The sequence below is a fragment of the Helicoverpa zea genome, chromosome 23 (assembly GCF_022581195.2).
Source record: "Helicoverpa zea isolate HzStark_Cry1AcR chromosome 23, ilHelZeax1.1, whole genome shotgun sequence".
Lineage (NCBI taxonomy): Eukaryota > Metazoa > Arthropoda > Insecta > Lepidoptera > Noctuidae > Helicoverpa > Helicoverpa zea.
Window position 1 is genome coordinate 6,757,469 of NC_061474.1, and position 19,302 is coordinate 6,776,770.

General features: G+C 37.0%; 1 protein-coding gene across 5 annotated transcripts in view; it reads right to left on the reverse strand.

The window, feature by feature from the left end:
* Nucleotides 1–885: 885 nt before the first annotated feature.
* LOC124642025 (dedicator of cytokinesis protein 1) overlaps nucleotides 886–19,302 on the reverse strand; it is a 66,986-nt gene continuing 48,569 nt past the window's right edge. For 2 of the 5 annotated variants that reach the window (XM_047180320.1, XM_047180319.1), the window contains 20 exons: nucleotides 17,368–17,472; nucleotides 15,957–16,145; nucleotides 15,231–15,451; nucleotides 14,577–14,815; nucleotides 13,844–13,996; nucleotides 10,202–10,505; nucleotides 9,905–10,076; nucleotides 9,279–9,527; nucleotides 8,808–8,943; nucleotides 8,019–8,162; nucleotides 7,687–7,788; nucleotides 7,159–7,323; nucleotides 6,685–6,834; nucleotides 6,229–6,341; nucleotides 5,474–5,595; nucleotides 5,146–5,202; nucleotides 4,977–5,061; nucleotides 4,443–4,631; nucleotides 2,748–2,856; nucleotides 886–2,123 (listed from right to left, as the gene is read on the reverse strand). In XM_047180320.1, the coding sequence (XP_047036276.1) occupies nucleotides 1,876–2,123; nucleotides 2,748–2,856; nucleotides 4,443–4,631; nucleotides 4,977–5,061; nucleotides 5,146–5,202; nucleotides 5,474–5,595; nucleotides 6,229–6,341; nucleotides 6,685–6,834; nucleotides 7,159–7,323; nucleotides 7,687–7,788; nucleotides 8,019–8,162; nucleotides 8,808–8,943; nucleotides 9,279–9,527; nucleotides 9,905–10,076; nucleotides 10,202–10,505; nucleotides 13,844–13,996; nucleotides 14,577–14,815; nucleotides 15,231–15,451; nucleotides 15,957–16,145; nucleotides 17,368–17,472 (3,252 nt within the window). In that variant the 3' untranslated portion in view covers nucleotides 886–1,875. The remainder of the gene's footprint in view (nucleotides 2,124–2,747; nucleotides 2,857–4,442; nucleotides 4,632–4,976; nucleotides 5,062–5,145; nucleotides 5,203–5,473; nucleotides 5,596–6,228; nucleotides 6,342–6,684; nucleotides 6,835–7,158; nucleotides 7,324–7,686; nucleotides 7,789–8,018; nucleotides 8,163–8,807; nucleotides 8,944–9,278; nucleotides 9,528–9,904; nucleotides 10,077–10,201; nucleotides 10,506–13,843; nucleotides 13,997–14,576; nucleotides 14,816–15,230; nucleotides 15,452–15,956; nucleotides 16,146–17,367; nucleotides 17,473–19,302) is intronic. The other 3 variants (XM_047180321.1, XM_047180322.1, XM_047180323.1) reach the window with 3 other exon arrangements.

Below are 19,302 nucleotides of genomic sequence, written 5' to 3' on the forward strand. Positions count from 1 at the left end.
TCCCCTTATTTGCTATACAGCTCACTTATTTTACGTGCAAAAGACATTTAATAGTGCTCATCTTAAAGCTTATTTTAAGCACTACAAAACCCAATTGTATTAAAATGTATAAAATGCATCTGCTCGCCGCTACATGGCATTGACCACAACGATTAAATTTCAGACAAAATAAAAAACGGCTTTGATCTTTAATATCTAGCTTAATATTGCACTTAGGACACTTTATAAAAAAACAAATTGTTCTTTGTTTTACCTGCTACAATTTTGTTCCTTGTAAAATTTTCGATAAAACGTATATTTTTGGAGATATTTGCAAAAAACCGATGAAAAACGTGAAAAAATTTCGAATTTTCAATTGCCAATAACTTGAAAAGTATTGGATTTTTTAAAAAACTTTAAAGACAACTTTTGCTTGAAATTGTGTCTTCTATCGATATCCGAGGTTATTTTGCAAAAAAAAAATTCACCCCCGAGAAGGGGTGGCAACCACCCCCAGGGGGGGTGGCGGAGTTCAAATCACTTTCACTTTTGAAGTTAAGGGTAAGATGAACCTAATTCCAAAATTTCATGCAAATCGGTTCACAGTAAAAAAATTCGGAGGTTAGACCGTATTTTTCGCTTCAATGACTGCACTATTATCTCAAACACTAATTTCCTTACAATAATGTATCTCGGTAACATCTTTTTCAAAATATTTATTTTAAACTTTGGATCAATGGCATCTGGTGAATTTTTAATATCACAAAAATATCATCTCTTATTATTTTAGTATTATAGGTAAATAACTGTAAAAATAGTTAACACGATTTATACATTTCAAATTTTCAATTTTCTCGGTGGATTTTTGTAATTTTAGCTGTCTTATTATTAACACACTGGATCTAAAAAAATATCAAATATCATAAAGAAAGTATTTCCTAGATTTTTCTACCACCATAAAAAGGTTTTACTTTTATTTAAATGCAATTCATATCAAATCATTTTGTTCACATACACTTTCCCTTCTTCTGGTAAAATACTTAATTTTATCAATTGCTGTAGTTACAGAATTAATAAAGTACATATTTCACTGCTATAAGCAAAACTTTCCCAAGATTGGTAACTGTATAATAAGTTCAGTGTACAACTATGCAACATTTCTAAATAAGCCCGAATAAACCCTATTGAAACGGAATAAGGACTAATTTTGTATAGCTTACTAATGAGTCCTTTATCAATTAAACATTGTTGTTTTTATTTATAACTTGTCTTGAAGATATAAATGACTCACTGATAGTGTCAAGTATAATTTGTGTTAGTCCCAAAAAAGTTTAATACTTTAAAGGCCTGTTTGATTGTTTATCTTTCAAATTAAATAACATAGCTGGAATAAAATGTGTGTCTTATTCAAATGATGCGTTCATTTAGTACAGAGTGTAGATACTGGCCAAAACTGGTTAAAATTAAAATTGTCATTAAACCATACAATCTTTTTAAATTTAAATAAGGTCATTCAATTTTTCTTTATTTCTAAAATAGCCATTTTAAATACTTTGTTCACGTCTTACTAATCATTATTGACGCTCATAATATCACTATATTTGAATCCGACAAAACCTTATTATTGTAATTTTCAATCTACTATAAAAATAAACTATTCGTTTCGCTTACAGATGGTGGATTTTTGACATAAAGCCTCATAAAAATAAAGGTCAAAAATCACCTCTATTTATAACCAATTAGAATAACTTCCCTGTCCCATGAGCATATATGTGATACACACCGACTGTTTAACTATTGTGTCTTCATCGTGGACAGTTGTAAGAATAATCTTGTAATATCTATCTTCTTCTATCTATTTTGTAATATGAATCTTGTAAATACCTGAATAAAACCTTATTGTGCGTTTCTTTTCTTCGGAGGTGGAGTAGGGGCTTTCTCATTATTCGTGTTTCTTCTATTAGCTATAGAGTTGTACAAGAATGATCCTCGCGGCGGAAACACGGTGTCGTAGTTGTGTCTGGGAGGGAGCGGGTTCGATTCCCCGTTGTTGTTTGTATCGCTCTCAAGGTCCATGCTTCGGTGGGCGTATTTCTTTGGTAGGGGTGGGGGCTCTTCCTCTTCTTGATTTGAGTCTGTAGTTCCTGTTTTTGAGAAAATATTTTAGAAATTGTAAATGGAATAGTCGTAGATAATGATTTAGCTTTAATTTAAGATCTCATTTTGCAGGTCTGCTGAATAAATTTGTTTTTTTTTTATTTATTTATTTGCTCGTTCGTACAAAAAAGTATTTCTAAAAATACTATGAATTTACTAATATCCATATTTAGCTTAGTATTAGTGTAATTTAATAACGAAAACGGTGCCGTCATTTTAGGGAGACCAGAGGTTTCAAAACTACTAGTAGGTACTGAACAATAATCTAAATACATAAAGTTACTAAGAGAATCTACAAGTAAAGGGCTTTCGCTAAATCACTACTCTCTGTCATATTATAAAAATTCATTGAATGCATGTAATACGACAATCAAAATAGATGCTGATCTTGTCAAAAAAATACACGGAGGACTTCCTACGCTTAATCGATAAACTGACTATTTCATCGATATCGATAGCAACATTTCTATCGATATCAAAAACAATTGTAGCAATTTAGAAAATGCTACAAAAAAGCATCATGTTAATCGAGTTAGATGTTAAAATCATCGCAAAAAAGCGAAAGCCCTTTGGGAAATAGGAAAATATATATATATTTTTGAAACACTCACCCATAGAGTCTCGATTCGAGGGTGGTGCGGAGGAGGTGATCAAGCTAGTGCGTTGCGACAGGCGTCGCTCGCGCTCCACTTCCGCGCGGAGCGGACGTTCCGTCACCAGCTGGTAAGCGAATGTTTTTTACTATAATTTTGACTAGATATTTTTTAAAGGGATACCGTCTTCCCATAAAAACTTTGAAACGTTAGTTTAACACTTGTCCAAAAAAAATCAGATTATGACGTTGAAATAAGGCCCATTTTGCAGCCACACTTTTTTTTAGGCAAGTGGTTGACACATGTTTAAGTTTTTATAGTAAGACCAATAAAGTCGATAATACATTAGGAAGAATTTTAAAGCAGACAACTCTACTATCAAAAGGATATCTAGGTTTCTCGGAATTTAATAGAACCAGAAAGGAATTTCAAATTTATGACGTTAGAAAATACAGACAATGACAGACTTTTTGATAAGGTTTTTTTGGGGAGACACAGTAAAAGTGATAATAATCTTTTCTAAATAAAATAAAAAATCGGCCGAAAAGCAAAGCAAACAGCAAAATCACGTTAGTGAATATTAAGTTTAAGTTATATTAACTGTTGAAACAAACCGCTTGCGCGTGAGTATCGACATCAATATGTAAATATTTGTAGATTTCCTGTTATTTGAGAAAGCGGCAAAAGAAACAACTTAAATTATTTTTTCTTTTAAATATTTTTTAAGCCTGGCAATTAAGTTAGCCACTGTGTTACCATATTATAGTGTTTGCATTTCGAACAAGAGTTAGAAACGTGTGTTATGAAACTTTTAAGCCAAGCCGCACCGAATGCAGCTTACGAACAGGATAATATAAAAAAATCCTTTTACCCTAAGAATAAACTTTTTTATTGCGACCTCCTCATGAATACACTCAACCTGGGGAAAATTCATAGAAATAATGAATGGTAATGATTAATTAGAAGCATGACCAAATTATATAGACAAAATGGTGACGGCTGAAAGGAAATGATATAAAAGGACAAAGATAAGGTATGTTCAATTTTGATTTTTATTCCTCTTTTCGAATAAAATTGGCTTTTAAACGACTTGCTAAATCTTTGGCCGGAATTAAACCTTCCATCTGATCAAGTGTACATGCCAATTCAATTTGAAAGAGAAATCCCATGGTTTGCAAAAGCTTTTCAATGATAACTGATGGTGTTTCGTTAATAACTTGCGAAGCTCGAATGGAAGTGCCCTTTAAGGAAATGTATTCACAGTCCCCAATGTTTTCACAAGTGTTATAATGTTTTATGGCTATTAAAAATCATGGACGAACGAAGCAATGATTTTAACTAACTTTATGTTGATTTTTGTTATAGATTAACTGATTCGAATCCTAATTTAGAAGTCACTTCTTCACTAGAATGGATAAACAACGACTAAAAAAAATAATTGAAGAACCCAAACCGAAAATAAAACAGAAACTATGAATTTAGCGTAAACAGAATAGATACATTTTCAATGATATATAGAACCAGTAGAAGGAAACCCAATTGACAAGTGACATTAAAGACCATATTTTATGTAAATGTCTGACTCCATTTTATATGGGTAAATTCTATCACAAATCCCAACTGCATCTGGTGCGGCCACTCAGAAAAAATGTTAACTTCCATTAGACACATTTAAGTACAAACAACACATATAGAACTCTTGTATCGACTGACCTTAGTAAGTTGTCTCACCTCTTGCCGCAGTTCCCGGAGTGGGGACGCTGAAGTGTCGGAGTTGACGGTCGCCACGCTAGTTGTTGAGTTGTTGTTGGTCAGTGTTGTTGAGCTGTTGTTGAGGGAACCGTTCGGTGTTGAGTGGGAGGTGTACCACTGGCTGCCGCTCGCTTGGGTGCCGACTTCACTCTGTGGATGAAGTTTATGTTGTGATAAATGTGAGTTTTTATTTACATAGATATTTACACAACTTACATTATTTACAGTGAAAATAAAAAAAAAACGGGAGTCTAGGAGTATGTATGCTGAGAATATGCCAAGAGGCTGGCAAATATGAGTTCCTTATCAAACAAATCAAGATTTCTGTTGAGTGTAGCGCAAATAAGTTTATAATTGATATAATCTAAGAAGTACATTATAACATTTAATTTCAATGCTGAAGCTTTAAGTCGTGCGACGACACATTTCAAAATCGCAGTGTGCACGTCCTAAAATTTGTCAAACGTAAAAAAAAGTGATAAAAACGAAGAGTACCTTTCTCAAATTCCTTTTATTCCGTCTGCCTGGTGAATTTTGTAGCGTTGCAAAGCGACTTACAACTCCGGTGCTGCTGTTTCTACTGAAATATGAGAAAAAACATAAATTAGTACACAATTGATCAGTCCCTGCACAAAATTAGCCTTATAATTAAAGTAAAATGTACCTTGAAAGAGGATTAATTGCGGCGTTGAAGCTGAAAAATCTTCCCTTTGATGAAGTCCTGAAAATTTATTGCAATCGTTGTTTTATTTTTATCATTTTTATAGACAGATTATATGTACGTTATAAATTATAAAACAGAGATGAAATTTATATAAAGAATATATTACGTGTTCACCAATCCACTTTTAGGATGGATAGAAATGAGAATTGGAATGTCCAGCAGTGGAACAATAAAAAAGAATAATGACGATGATTATACGGCTTTCCTTATCGTTTTAAGGGGTATTGTTCTAAGGGCATGTATCTCTTAAGCATGTTGTTGTACTCACTCAGTGCCGGTAGAAATGTCGGATATCCTATTATTGTTATTGTTGTTATTCTCCATTTGGAAACTATCGCGGAACGGCATGCGAAGCTGCACCTCGGGTGAGTCCACTTCTATGTCACAGTTCTGTGGGATAAAATATTTGCATAATTAGATACAGACTATTTCCATTCATTATCTATATAAATAAAAATGAATTGTTGTTCGTTAGTCTGATTAAAACTCGAGAACGGCTGGGTCGATTTAGCTGATTTTGGTTTTAAAATTGGGGTCGTCCAAGATATAGCTGCATCAAGCAAATTAAAGAAAAGGTGAAGGTTGTGACGTATAAGGAAGTTCAGGAGTTGGCGCTAGATAGGTGTAAATGGAAGGAGCTGCACCGACAAGAGCTGGGCTCTTAAATTAATGATGATGATGGTTTTAAAATGTTTGTAGAGGTCCAGGGAAGGTATGAACGATACGAAGTTCGCGGGATCAGCTAGTTTACAATAAAAACAATAGTACGATGTTGTCAAACTGAATCGATAACAAAAATGCTAGCCCATTTACTGAGGAAGGCCATAAGCAAATTTTTTGCCGGGTGCGTAAATAACATAGCACTTCGTGCAACAAAAATGCTGTTGCCTTGTTTTATAGTGCGTGTACTGTACATATTAATTATTTTTTTTTCATAAGTATCATATTGGGTGTCATGTTTTTATAAGCTTTTGATTTTTCAGCCATGGAGCCGTGTCATCAATGTGTGCTGAGCGTTATTACCTTCCGTCCATATCGTTGATGAACATGTTGTTGCACTCGTCGGAAACAGCGCAGCAGATGTGCGTGTAACTCTTCTAGCTCGGGAGGTGCTCGCTGACCGTGTACGTCCAACCCTGTAAGAGAAAGCCCCAGCTGTCATTGTACATCTTTGGCAGTTGTTACGGGCAGCCAAGAGCCAGAAAGTTTGACAGTCTTACCAGGGGGCGCCCGCTTGCCCGGGTTTATTCGTAATTTTTGGCTATTTAAATTTTAATTGTTTTTTTTTTTATTGTTACTGTTGTTACTGTATTCAATGTGTAAATGTGTAAATCTACACACATACTGCTAAGTATGAGTTAGACATACAATACGACAGACAATTAGACAAGCCGACTGCAAAACAGTTGGGAAAAAACAAGGTAGATGATAAGCTTACTGATCTCTAAGGGAAACAGGCGACGATGTAGCAATACTCACCAAACTTCAGCAGCGGTATCTGGTCAGCAATGAGGTCCTTGAGTTCAGCGAGTAAGGCCGCGTGGTCGGGATGTCTTGCTTCATAAGCCGGCGTTAGGAATGCTCGCTCGTAGTTCACTATCCCACCTTGAACCGCTGGGTCTAAGATACCTGTAGAACGAATATAATGGTAAGAAAGCGAGCGTGCTCAGCGCTCGCTGCAGCAGGGGGGGCGCGCACGGCACCGACACCAGCGATTTGATTTTTAGGGATTACTAGCTTCTGCCAGCGGTTTCACCCGCATCCCGTGGAAACCTCTGCACGAACCCGGATAAAAAGTAGCCTATAGCCTTCCTCGATAAATGGGCTATCTAACACTGAAAGAATTTTTCTAATTGGACCAGTAGTTCCTGAGATTAGCGCGTTCAAACAAACAAATAAACAAACAAACTCTTCGGCTTTATAATATTAGTATAGATTTCCCCAATAACTCACCACTAAGCCTCATAGTCAACGGATGTAGCGGCGCATCAGGTCCTCTCGCCTCAATGATGAGCGACTTGAGTCGTCTGTTGGTATCCTTCAGTGCTTCCACTGCGGCCGATATGGGGGATACCTCGTATGTTCGCTGCGATCTTACTGGGAACCAGCGGAGAATACCTGCGGGAGAAAGGGGGAAAAGTAATGTTAAGAATAAGGATGTTTATTTGCATAAAAACATGGAAAGGTGAGTAAAAAAGTTGTTGTATGGTTAGGCTTAAATCATAAATAAGAGCCCACTTGGCAAGTCTTTTCTTACATTTAATATTGATAAATCATATCATGTCTTGGTTCACGATTGTCGACACTGAAATGACTGACAAGGGAAAGGATTGTCATGTGGGGAACATAATATGATAATTTTAGTTCAGGTGTGATAATACAATAATATTATGCTGCTGTCAAAAATATGTGTAAGTTTCTACTTAATTTCAAGTACATTAAATATTCGAGTACCTAGTTTTAATACTCTTTTAATCATACCTGGCAACTTTTCGCTAATTTCAAGTTCAGTCCTTTCAAGCCATCGGGTAGCGAACTCGTTTTGATTCGATAGGTCGTCTGATGAACCATCCAGGGATTCTTCTGAAAACGAACAAGATATTATCAATTACACATAAACAATTTCACGAATGTTATCGATTATTGATGAAACATCGACATTAAAAAACAGTTTACATTTTGTTGTAGCTGTCTTTAATTTTTTTATTAAAAAAAAATATTGACATATTTACAACAAAAGCCTTGTAAAAACAAAAAAAAAAGTTTATTTTAAATTATATAAGAATTTAAATATTTTCATGTCATAAAGTTACCTGCTCTATGAAAAGGCCTGGAGAATTCGAATTTATCGACATTATTATGCTTGTAATACTGCAATATCTGTTCGGCTATCGGCTTGCCGGATAAACGTTTCAGTTTATCCCCCATTACCGGTTCTACTGCGTTTATCTGTAGGTCTGTGCTTGTGTTAAGGATATTACAGGAGTAAGTAGAAAGTTAATTTTATAGGGTCTCTGTACAGAAAATGTTGCTAGGTGACCAAAGATTCCATGTCACTTTAAACATAGTCACATGATATCTATATGTAGAGTTACATAGATTTAATCAAATCATTCGCCTAAAACATGTTATTGATTAAGATAATTTAGAATTTAATAATGATTCATGAGCATTAAATATGTAGCCTTAGGCTCAACATACACCAAAAGAGCGGCGCAACTGATTTGTTTCTGTGCTCCCCGCCACGGGTGGGGAGCACAGAAACAAATCAGTTGCGCAACATATGGATACAAGTGTGGACGCGTGTTTCATTTGTTTATAAACGCCAAATAAACGTCTTCATAGCAAGTAATTTCTCTTTTCTGTTTCTTTTTACTAGAAATGGACTTATGCAAATAAATGTAGGCACCACACAACAACACTACTTCCTCGGGCGACATATTGTAAACATCTGACGGTGTGGACGGCAGTTTCCGAAACATTGTTGCTGTAAACATCTACGTGATGTTTCAGAAACTGTGTATCTGAAACATTGTTTCCCAGTGAATACATGGCTTGACTGTGTTCAATAGTATATAATAACCAAACTTTAAAAAGGATACACTGTCCATCAGATTCGGTAATCTCCGGTCCGGGCGGGTCCAACTTGGGTAACACTTCAGCTTCAGGCCACTCGTCTAGCAGACGGTCTTTGAACTCTTGCAGTTGTTCGTATTCATTGCCGCGGTAGATATAACCCTGTGGAAAATAGGGAAGATATTATAAAGATGAAAGGAGAACACACATTTATTTACGAAAGTGACGTATAGACAGTTTAAACGGCAACGAAAATACTTGTATAGTTCTCGCCAAAGTTAATGGCGGCTCGCTAATTATTTCCGAGCACAGTTACGCGCCCGATGCCTATTGCTACTTGAGAGCCGGCATTGAATTTTGTTAGAACTATACGTTAGCTTTTCAATAACACAGACTTGGTCAAATAATATTTTTTGAAACAGAGGTTCGAAAAGAATCAAGTCTTATAACACCAAGTACCAAGAAGAACGTTAATTAGAGAATTACATTATACTTACATAAGGCGTCCTCAACAGCTCCGGGAATCCTTTCCCGTGATAAACAACTCTATAATACCCCGGATGAGACCTTGGGGTCCGTAACATAGCTTCGTACAAACTCGCTAATTGTGTATGTAAGTCAGCTAGAGGTCCGTAACCTAGTGCTTCTTCTTCATAAACTGAGACTAATTCTTTGACTATCTCGACCGCTAACTCCCATTGGCGGCCGCGGTTTAAATAGTCTGCTATAACTAGGTAGAGGTATTCCTGTAAAGCAATTTTTATATACATAAGTACTTATTTTTTAAGGTACTAAAAATTAAAAATATTTGCAACTAATTGTATGTTACAGTAATGTTGAATGTTGTTTATTTCCAATTACAAAACAGCATTGAATCAAAGCTGTAAGTTTTGTGAGTTAATTTGGGCAACACAGGCAATATATTATACTCATAGTGAAGTCAACTTTCAAATTAGATCCGAAGTTATATCAAAATAAAATTTACATTACTTGAACGCCAAGATTCGTAACTTCACCAATCACTCTTGCCATAGTCGAACAAAACATCCGTTGCCATACAAAATTTGAACACAGATGAATGTGATGAACTACGCGCTTCAAACATAATACTTATACCACATACCTTCAACTCCCGATGAGTAGTATGGCTATCGTGTTCCATATTGGGATGTCTCAACCGCGGCGGCAACGGGTCATGGCTCCATTGTAACAGTTTCGCGTGAAGACGCAAAGAGAGGCCCGCTTCAGCCCACTGTTGGGCCGCGAAGTGCATTCGCGCTAGCTTGTGAACATAGCTGCAAGGGAAATTGTGCTTTTAGAGTACTGGAATAGAGTAGGTTTTTGTTTGTAGGTATGCTACGGCGTAGCGCGGCGGCCCGGTTCTGTAGCAACGTAGCGCTACACTACTACAGACACGTACCGTATATACATGTGGGGGCGCTCGATCTGCTGGTAGAAGTCTAGCACGCAGGTGGTGAGGTGCATGCGGTGCGGCGTAGCGGAGCGTAGCGAGGCGGCGCGGTACTGTAGCAGGGCGTCGAGCTGCCGGGCGGCGGCGGCTACGAGCTGCGCGGCGCAGGTTCGTAGCGGGAGGGGGGCGGCGCTACACAGTGCCCCACATAGTGATACGAAGCGAGCCCGCCATACAGTGTCGCCACAACCCCGTTCGACTAACACGTCCACTTTGTCGATCATCTCGCTTTCTAAGTCTTTTAAGGGGCTTTCTGCAAATAAATATACAGGTAAATATTAAATTTTCTACACAAAAATTAAAAAAAAAAAGAAAAAAAAAATTTTTCATTAACGGGCGGCCCGTGAGCTGCGCATTTTCCAGATGTGGACGCCCCTAACAGTGCTTAAAGATCTCTTATTCTTTATTGCACACTTAACAATCTATACATATAATAAATCTGTAAAAAAACTGTGTCTGTACATTGAATATATTAAAAAAATAATAATTGGGTGGGGTTTAGAAACAGTAATGGAGCACAAATCCAAAAAAAAAATTCTGTCTGTATGTCTGTATGTCTGTTTGTTTGTACACGCTAATCTTCCGAACTACTGAACGGATTTCAATGATTTTTTCTTTGTTGTATCAATATAAAGCCTGGTCAACATATAGGCTATAATTTATCTTCGAAACTTGAAGACCTGATGCAGAACTCCAACAGACCAATAAAACTATAAGAGATACAAATATGGTGCCGTGGCAAAAATTGTTTCATTTGATGAGCATTTTCAGCTGAGATGATAAATTTTAAGATCTGGAACACCTGATGTGGAACCCCAAAAGCCCAGCTTTTCTGTACCATATACAGGTATGACGTTTTAGCAAAAGTTGTTCAATTTGATAAGCACTTTCTATTGACTTATACAAATTGAAGATCTAAAACACCTGATGTGGAACTCCAGGGTCCCAGCTAGACTACAGCATATAGAGGTAGGTATGACGTTTTAGCAAAAGTTTTTCAATCTGATAAGCACTCTCTGTTGACTTATAAACATCGAAGATCTGGAACACCTGATGTGGAACTTCAAGAGCACTACACTTGAAATGTATAGAAATGAATGTTATGAAATAGGTATGGTGAATCAAAAAAAGTAATTAGTTCGTCTTTTAGATAACCCTAAAATAATGGACACGCATTTTTCTTTTCTCTCTCTCACAAACAAATAATAACGAAGATACAACAACGCTTGAATTTCGTGTTAAGTCACTGCTTAGTACAAATTTTACATACCTAGACGTGACCTCACGAGCCCCCACTCTCTAACTTTGTTGTGTTATATTTCATTATTATTTTGTATGTCTCTTCCAGACCTCGGGACTACAGAGTTCCGAATTTTTGGGAGGCAAACGTGGGGCCGAAGCCAACACGCTGAAGCCCTTTTGAGACAACTTTAATGAAATGGTGACACAAAACCGACGATTATCTCTTTATACACTATAGAAATGAACCCAAGGACAATCCCCGGTGGACGTCATTAAAAAAAAGACAATCCCCGGTTCTGTGCTAAACTATTGCTAACTATGCTTTTGCTAACTACTTGGGCTATTGTGATGGGATGTTAGTGGATGACAATGTATTAGGTACATGTAAAAACGGCAGGTGGAGACTCGCCACCTCACTTACTGGGCCCCCGGGAACCAGTCACTGTATAGCAACAAGAGGGCAACAGCGACATGAGCGGCTGAAGGGTGAGGATACCTCGGCGGACTTTAAACGCAGATTACGCGCTCCCTGTGCTTACCATGAGGCATCTACCCTCCGAGCAGGGCTACTAATCCTGCTCTAGCGACTCCACTCTGGACGGCCAAGCCAAGCCAGAGGCGTGAGACCTACCCCCGTCATGGTAGGTCGGAGATGGGGGACAGTATACACTCCCTGGAGAACTCTGTATATATAGCCCCGCGGGGTCGCTACTCCCCGTCATCAGCCTCAGATGTCCTGCGGTGCCTATATCTCATTATAATTGTCGTTATTATCTCAAGAGCCTTTGTCCCAATTATGTTAGGGTCGACTTCCAGTCACGATGCAACTGAGTATAGATAGTTCAACTCAGATTTGCGCGCGGCCCTATGTGTGCGTCGGCTTGTAAATATACACATTTCATTCGTGTGACAGTGACGTCGTCCGAGCATGACGTGTTCTTATCGCTTTTTGTTATGGGTACAGTCGTTTACGAAAATGTCTAGTTCTTCACGGAGAAAATGTTTAAGGAGTCAGGTAGCGTTTCAAAAAATGAAACAACATTCAAAGCTTTTTATTATTACATTTTACAGTTTTTCATTATTTTCTCATAAGTTTTTTCAAATTGACGTTGACAGTATCTAAGAAATAAGTGAGGTGAAATATCTAAGATGAATTAAATACTCCTTACATATTTTCTAGATCTCGGGGTACGCGGACAATAAATAAAAGTGTGGACTAAGAATGTAAAAAGACGTATAATCTAGTATAATAATGTAAACAAAATGTGTGAGGAATTTTAAAAAATAATATTGCTTCGCATAATGTCGACCAAAATAAGACGGAAATAATGAAACTCATAAATGAACGTTTAAGTCATATTGATGAAGGGATGTTGGGTAATACTTGTCGACATGTACAAAAGAAAAAAGAAAAATACTATAGACATTTTGACATGGAGTCAAAATTTATAATTTACCTCGGTGAGAGTAGCGAATCCGAAAATTCATCATTTGATTTTTCAAGTAGCGATTCAGAATCATTATAAATAAATAAACATTAAATTACGTAATAACTGTTTTTCTTTAAACAGCCGTAACCCCTAAATAACTGTATTTGTACCCGACTGTACCTCTTGTCACGCACACAAAGTCACTGTGTATGTACAAGGGTTACCCACACATAAGGCCGCGCGCAAGACTGAGTTGAACTTACTATACCAGTGTTTTACAAGGAGCGACTGCCTATCTGACCTCCACAACCCGGTTACCCGCTCAACCCAACAGCCCTTGGTAAGGCTTACTGGCTTCTGACTACCCATAACGACTGTCAAGAATGTTCAATGACAGTCGGAACCTACAGTTTAACATCCCCTCCAAATAACGGTCATTGGTATCCAAAATATACGTAGAAAGTACATACGAACTTAGAAAAGTTGCATTGGCAGGCACTTGCCAGACCTGGAATCTAAGAGGAACGCTCATACTTGAGAGATTGGTTCTCTATCCACTAAACCACCACGAATTTTACTAAGTCACCACGACTTTGTCATCTATTTAATGTTTTTTACGTAATAATACGTGTAATATTTTTGCCACACACAACTTAAATGCGGACTAATTATAATCACTACTTTTATCCCTATGGTCACGTCTATTGCAACTATTCAGATCTTTGATTTTGCTGACCCCATAGTCGCTGGCATAAGGGACAGGGTCCGCGTACGAAGTCGCGGGCAGAAGCTAGTACATAATAAAAATAATAAAGACAGTACAAATCTTAACTTAATATTATCTAAATCTAAGTTAAGATCTTCAAAATTTTAAATGAAAATACAGGAGTTGATGATCAAAATGTAGGTAGGTACTCACCAGAATCACCATTCAGCATACTATGACTGAACTCCGTCTGCATCATGTCGAAGAACAGCGGTATTGTCGTATTCCGAACTTCTTCGTCTCTAAGGAAGGAGACTTCCAAGAAAGGTCCCACTATGCACGGAATGAATGAACGCTTGTGATGATCTGTGGACAATGGTTGGTACATTAATTTTGATACTAAGACTGACTTTTTGTCATAAGGATTTTCTCCGTGTCTCAGAAGGTACGTGGATCCTTTTTTTTTTAAACGATGTCAAAAATCATCAAATGACCCCTCCCGCTGTGGGTTAACAGCGGTGAGAGAGTGTCAGACTCTTACTGACTAAAAACCGTCGTGTTCCGTCATAGGCCTTTTATGTACCAGGGCCGCGGTATCTCTTTCGAACAACCCGCAGCCACGGCAGGTACGTGGATCCTGGGTGTCATTTAAACATCTTTGGTAGTCGTTAAGTATAAGTCAGAAAAAAAAAAACAACAGCCAGAAAGCCTGACAACCAGTCAACCAGTCAGAAAGTCTTACCAGGGGTATTAGGTTGCCCTGTTAAATAGGCATTTTTTACATAGGCTCCATGTAAAAAATGTGTAAGTACCTAGATGCATCCAGTTAGACTGGAAACCGACACCAACATAGTCGGGCCAAGGCTAGACTAGACAATCGGGGGGTGATACCGCAGCTAGCAGCATACTAGCCAGGGCTTCTAAACCGAACATAAAGTGTCCTTACCCAAACTGAACCACATCTCGCTAAGGCACTCAGCGACCCCTCGTCTGACATCGCCGTACAAAGCACTGAGTCTTTGTTTCCTCGCCGCTGGTAATGTTTCCAACTGGAGAGGTGATGACGTAGCGAGCGCGGCGCCAGCTTCGAACCATGTTCGACAAAGTGAATGTATGCCGGTCAGTGTTTCGGAATCAGATTCGTCGGCCGCGTGGAGACGGTCGCGAAGAGTGATGGCTAGTAGTCTGAAATGTAGTGAAAAGTGTGCCTTATTGTAAAGTGATAAAGTATGTATTGGGAAGCATACCAAAAATAAATAATAAGTTTAGTAGTAAATACATAAAAAAAAAATATGTATGTAGGTATTAAAATTTCGTATCTGCACCTATTTTCATAATTAAATTGTAAGCATTTAGCAATATGAATGAGAATTGACTTTTTATATTGAGAAGAATAAAACAGGGAAGCAAGACAAACACTTTTAACAGATTCAAAAATAGCAGCATTTGAAAATTCAAAAAATATATTATTGGTAAATCAATAACAAAATTTATGATTGCAGCCACCTTTTAAGCTGACGGTGCCTATGTTATATGCCAGATTGGAAGGAAATATATCCTTTTCCTTTCCTAAAAACACATAAGTAAACCAAAACCTCACCTCAAAGCATGCAGCATAACATAATGCTGCAAATGCAGCATATCAGCCCAATGAGGTCTGAAGACAGGTCTTCTCAGCACTGCCAGGAACAAAGACAGACAGTCACTGACCAATGTGCCAGGACCGCCAAGGTTCTCCGCTTCTAGAGCCCTGACTACCATCAGGTATTGGTGTTCTGACATCTGGCGTACCATGTCTAAGAGGACTGATACTATTCGTCTCTGAAAATGGATTTGTTGTTTAACAGTGCGTTAAGAAGGACATATTTCTAGCATTTAAATAACAAACATATGGTCATCTCTTGTTCGACACACTGCTGAGCTGAGAGCTCTATTTTCTTATGAGCAAATAATTATAATTTAATAGCACTTTCACGCTCACTGATTTCCCGCGTAGCAACGTGCCATTTGTACCGGCTTAATCCCGCGTATGAGGTACATAGGGGAGTTCATAGAGTGTACACAAGGAAATATATAGGGCAGTTCATAGAATACATAAGGAAATACATAGGGGAGTTCATAGAGTACATAAGGAAGTACATAGGGAGTTCATAGAGCGTAGGTACATAAGGAAATACATAGGGCAGTTCATAGAGTACATAGTGTACAACAGCAATCAATTTACAATACCAGTTCAAGCCAAGCGTAAATCCACTGGTTTAAAAACAGTGTTTTCAGGAGAATGCTTTGTTGTATTTGTAGTATACACAACTTATTTCAAACTTACCAACAAAGCATCATCAGCACTATTCGTATGGCCTTCACTCTTACGATTCATGAGCATCGTTTCAGCAGTCTTCAGTACTGTGGGCAGCAATCTTCTGGCCAACTCGCCGCGGTCGGCATCGACGGGCCCTACGTCATCACGTGCGAGAAGTGTTGTCACTTCGCCCAATGTTTCCACGCAAAGCTCCACCTAGTGAAAGAGGTTGGTTAATGTGTGTTTTGTATGTTGAAGGTCAATAATAAAGCCTTATTTCCTAAAAAGAAAATTTTCGGTAGAACAAAATATTGAGTCACCGATTCGATGTATAAAACTTTCGACTCAACTAAGAAGTTTTTTAACAACATGTTATGTAGATCTAGGAACACTTTACCATACACAAAGTGTTTCTCTTTACATTACGTTACGTCAAATAATTCAAATTCAGATTGATCTAGAACTGTGTCCATGTCTTAAAATGACATTAAACGGCATAGTCTGTCGACTTACTCTTAATTTAAATGGAATGAATGAATTACACAAATACGATACTTAATGAACTTAGTTTTATGATAACTTTCACAGTAGCATGAAGTACATACATATTATTATTGTAAGCCAATAATGTATATGCTTTTTACATATTAAATTATATTATTAAGTGAAGCATTTTTATTAAGCTTTTAAAACCTACCAGGCTTCGTTAATTTTTTAACGATTTTCTATTAATAAAATCCTGTTTGTTTTGTTTTATTTCGCCTGTTATACTTACACTATCCTCTTGTACGTGGAAGCGGCTGCATGAAATCAGAACATGATTACACTATCTGTACTGTACAATACATAGTTCCCTTTAAAAAGCTTTGAACAATATTATTTGATACACATATAATTAAACTGCAAAGCATACTTATTACTGATTTCAGAAACATTCCTGCTTTGAAACTGGCATCAAAATGTACATATTAAAAAGCACGATTTATTTTTGTAATGATAAAGATATGACAATTATAATCGCGATGATTAAGGATTATTTTATTAGAAAAAGGCTGAATAAAAAGCACTTGATATTTGCTGGAGTAGATAATGGTTACTTCGTATTTACAGTTTTGGTAAGTCCTTTAGCTTCCGCGGTCATTATTATAACTCGATTTGAGCATTAAGTTTTCAATAGTTAAAGAGAGCACGCACTGGTGACCAATGAGGATCCATTGTAATCTTGGAGACGACAAATTTTGGGTCCAATTGCACAACTATCTCATACCTACATACATTGACTTTGGAAGATACAATATTTCAAACCACATTCAACCGCTTGGAAAAGACGGCAAAAATGGCAGTCAAGGTAATAAATTCACTTAAAATGTCACCAGTAAGCGCCTCTTAAATCGAAGCTCGATTATTTTTTAAACTTATTCTAAAGGCGTATACATACGATCTGCTGATGGTGCGTGTGGTCGTGTAGCCTCGCCGTATCTGCGCCGAGAAGTCGCGCCGCCTTGCCGACCGAACGCGACTTGTGGGCAGCTTCGCGATCCCACTGCCACACCCGATATTGCTAGCGGACGCTGACTTATTCCCGAATTATAAGGCTGTGGTTTCATTGTCACGTTACGATTATCGAAGTAAATACGATCCCAGTGAAGTGCGGTTGGCACATACAAGTGCTCTGTGGCCAATGATGGTAATGTTGATGACTATTTAGTGGTATAGGTATACCTATGCATTATCAGGAGAAGAAAAAACTCATATAGAAAAGTATTACCAGTGTTTTTTTTTTTTTGGTATTTTGCTCAATAATAAATATTTTGTTTGGTATCGTAACATGACAATTCAATTTAAGCCAAAGGGTAGGTCGGATCGGGAATTCGTCTTAAGCGTACACCAAATTACTGATCATTATAAATTGTTATTTAAATTAATTTGTCTTTATTTTGTTCGTATTGTACGCAAAATGAGGTTCAATATTTATAATGATCAGCGGCAACTCTAACGAACTGTCAGATAAAATTTGACAGTGACAGATCACTGACAGCTGTCATCTGACAGCTCGCTAGAGTAAAACATGCAACACATCAAGAGTTTGCACACAATTTAGTCTTCAAGCGACATCGAAGGCGCTTGTTAATATTTTTCTAATTTATTTATTTAACACCAACATCAAAAAAACGTTGCAATGTTATTTTGAAATCGTAAGTGTAAAGTAGTATGAAGTTTTATATTATAGATACTTATACTAGATAGGAATTAAATAATAAGAAGTATTGGTAAAATTAAATAGTTACATAAATAGTGCAGAGATAATTCCATACATATTGTGAGAAGTCACAGAATATTAGTAAAGGTGTTCACACAGACAGACACACATCTAATTGGCATAAGTATGGTTCACAGACTGAAAAAAGTAATTATCGGCCGGCTTTAACCGGGCCTTGTTTAAAAAAATATTTAACTACTTTTTTTAAAAGTAAATAATGCACCCAAATTTAATCTAGTCACAAAATTATTACATTTATTTATTAACTTATTTTCCCCACCATGACTTTAAAAATATTAAAACCAACTTTAACAGGTGTTAAAAAAACCCAAAACTGAAATCCAACTTATTAACTTACATTTAAATTACCCCCTTTATGAAAACTGAACCATCTTTTGCCTGTTTCACCGTCAAATAGTGCGGCACACTACACACACACAGTGAACAACACTACATGCACACACACAAACATATAAAGTGATGTTAGTAATTACATAATAATTAATAATGCCAATATTATTATTAAAAATAGAGGTAGGTGACGAAGTACTTACGGTAAAATATTCTTATTTTAATTGGAAATGAAAATAATTAATGTATTATTTATTTCGAGTGATGTTACTGAATCACGTTTTGTGTGCATATCTCACGATGCGGGTGCGACGGAGGCACGGTATTATAATAGGTAAGAACGCGTAGTGATTAAAAAGTATGCCAGAAAACAGGCGAATATAGTCTTGTTAAGAAAGTTTATGGGTATCGATTTAAAAAGTATCGATACTTTACTGAGAGCTTATACTAAAATCGATTTTTTTTTCTCATAATAAAGACTGAATCGCCCTTTTTCTGGCACTTTGTAGAATCGAGTAGATAATGCAAGTTATAATATAATGGCAGTGAAGTCGAATTTTCATGCAAGTCTGTCCTGTATTGCCGATTTTCTTCAAGTAGTTAGATGCCTTTGCTCCTTAGATTTAATATCGATACTGACATACAGCCTTTATAAAATAATGGAAACTACTATTTGAATTGAATCTCCAATATTAGCGATAGTTGATACGTCGATAATATAACATCGAAATTATCTGTAATTCCTTCAATCAAATATTAAAT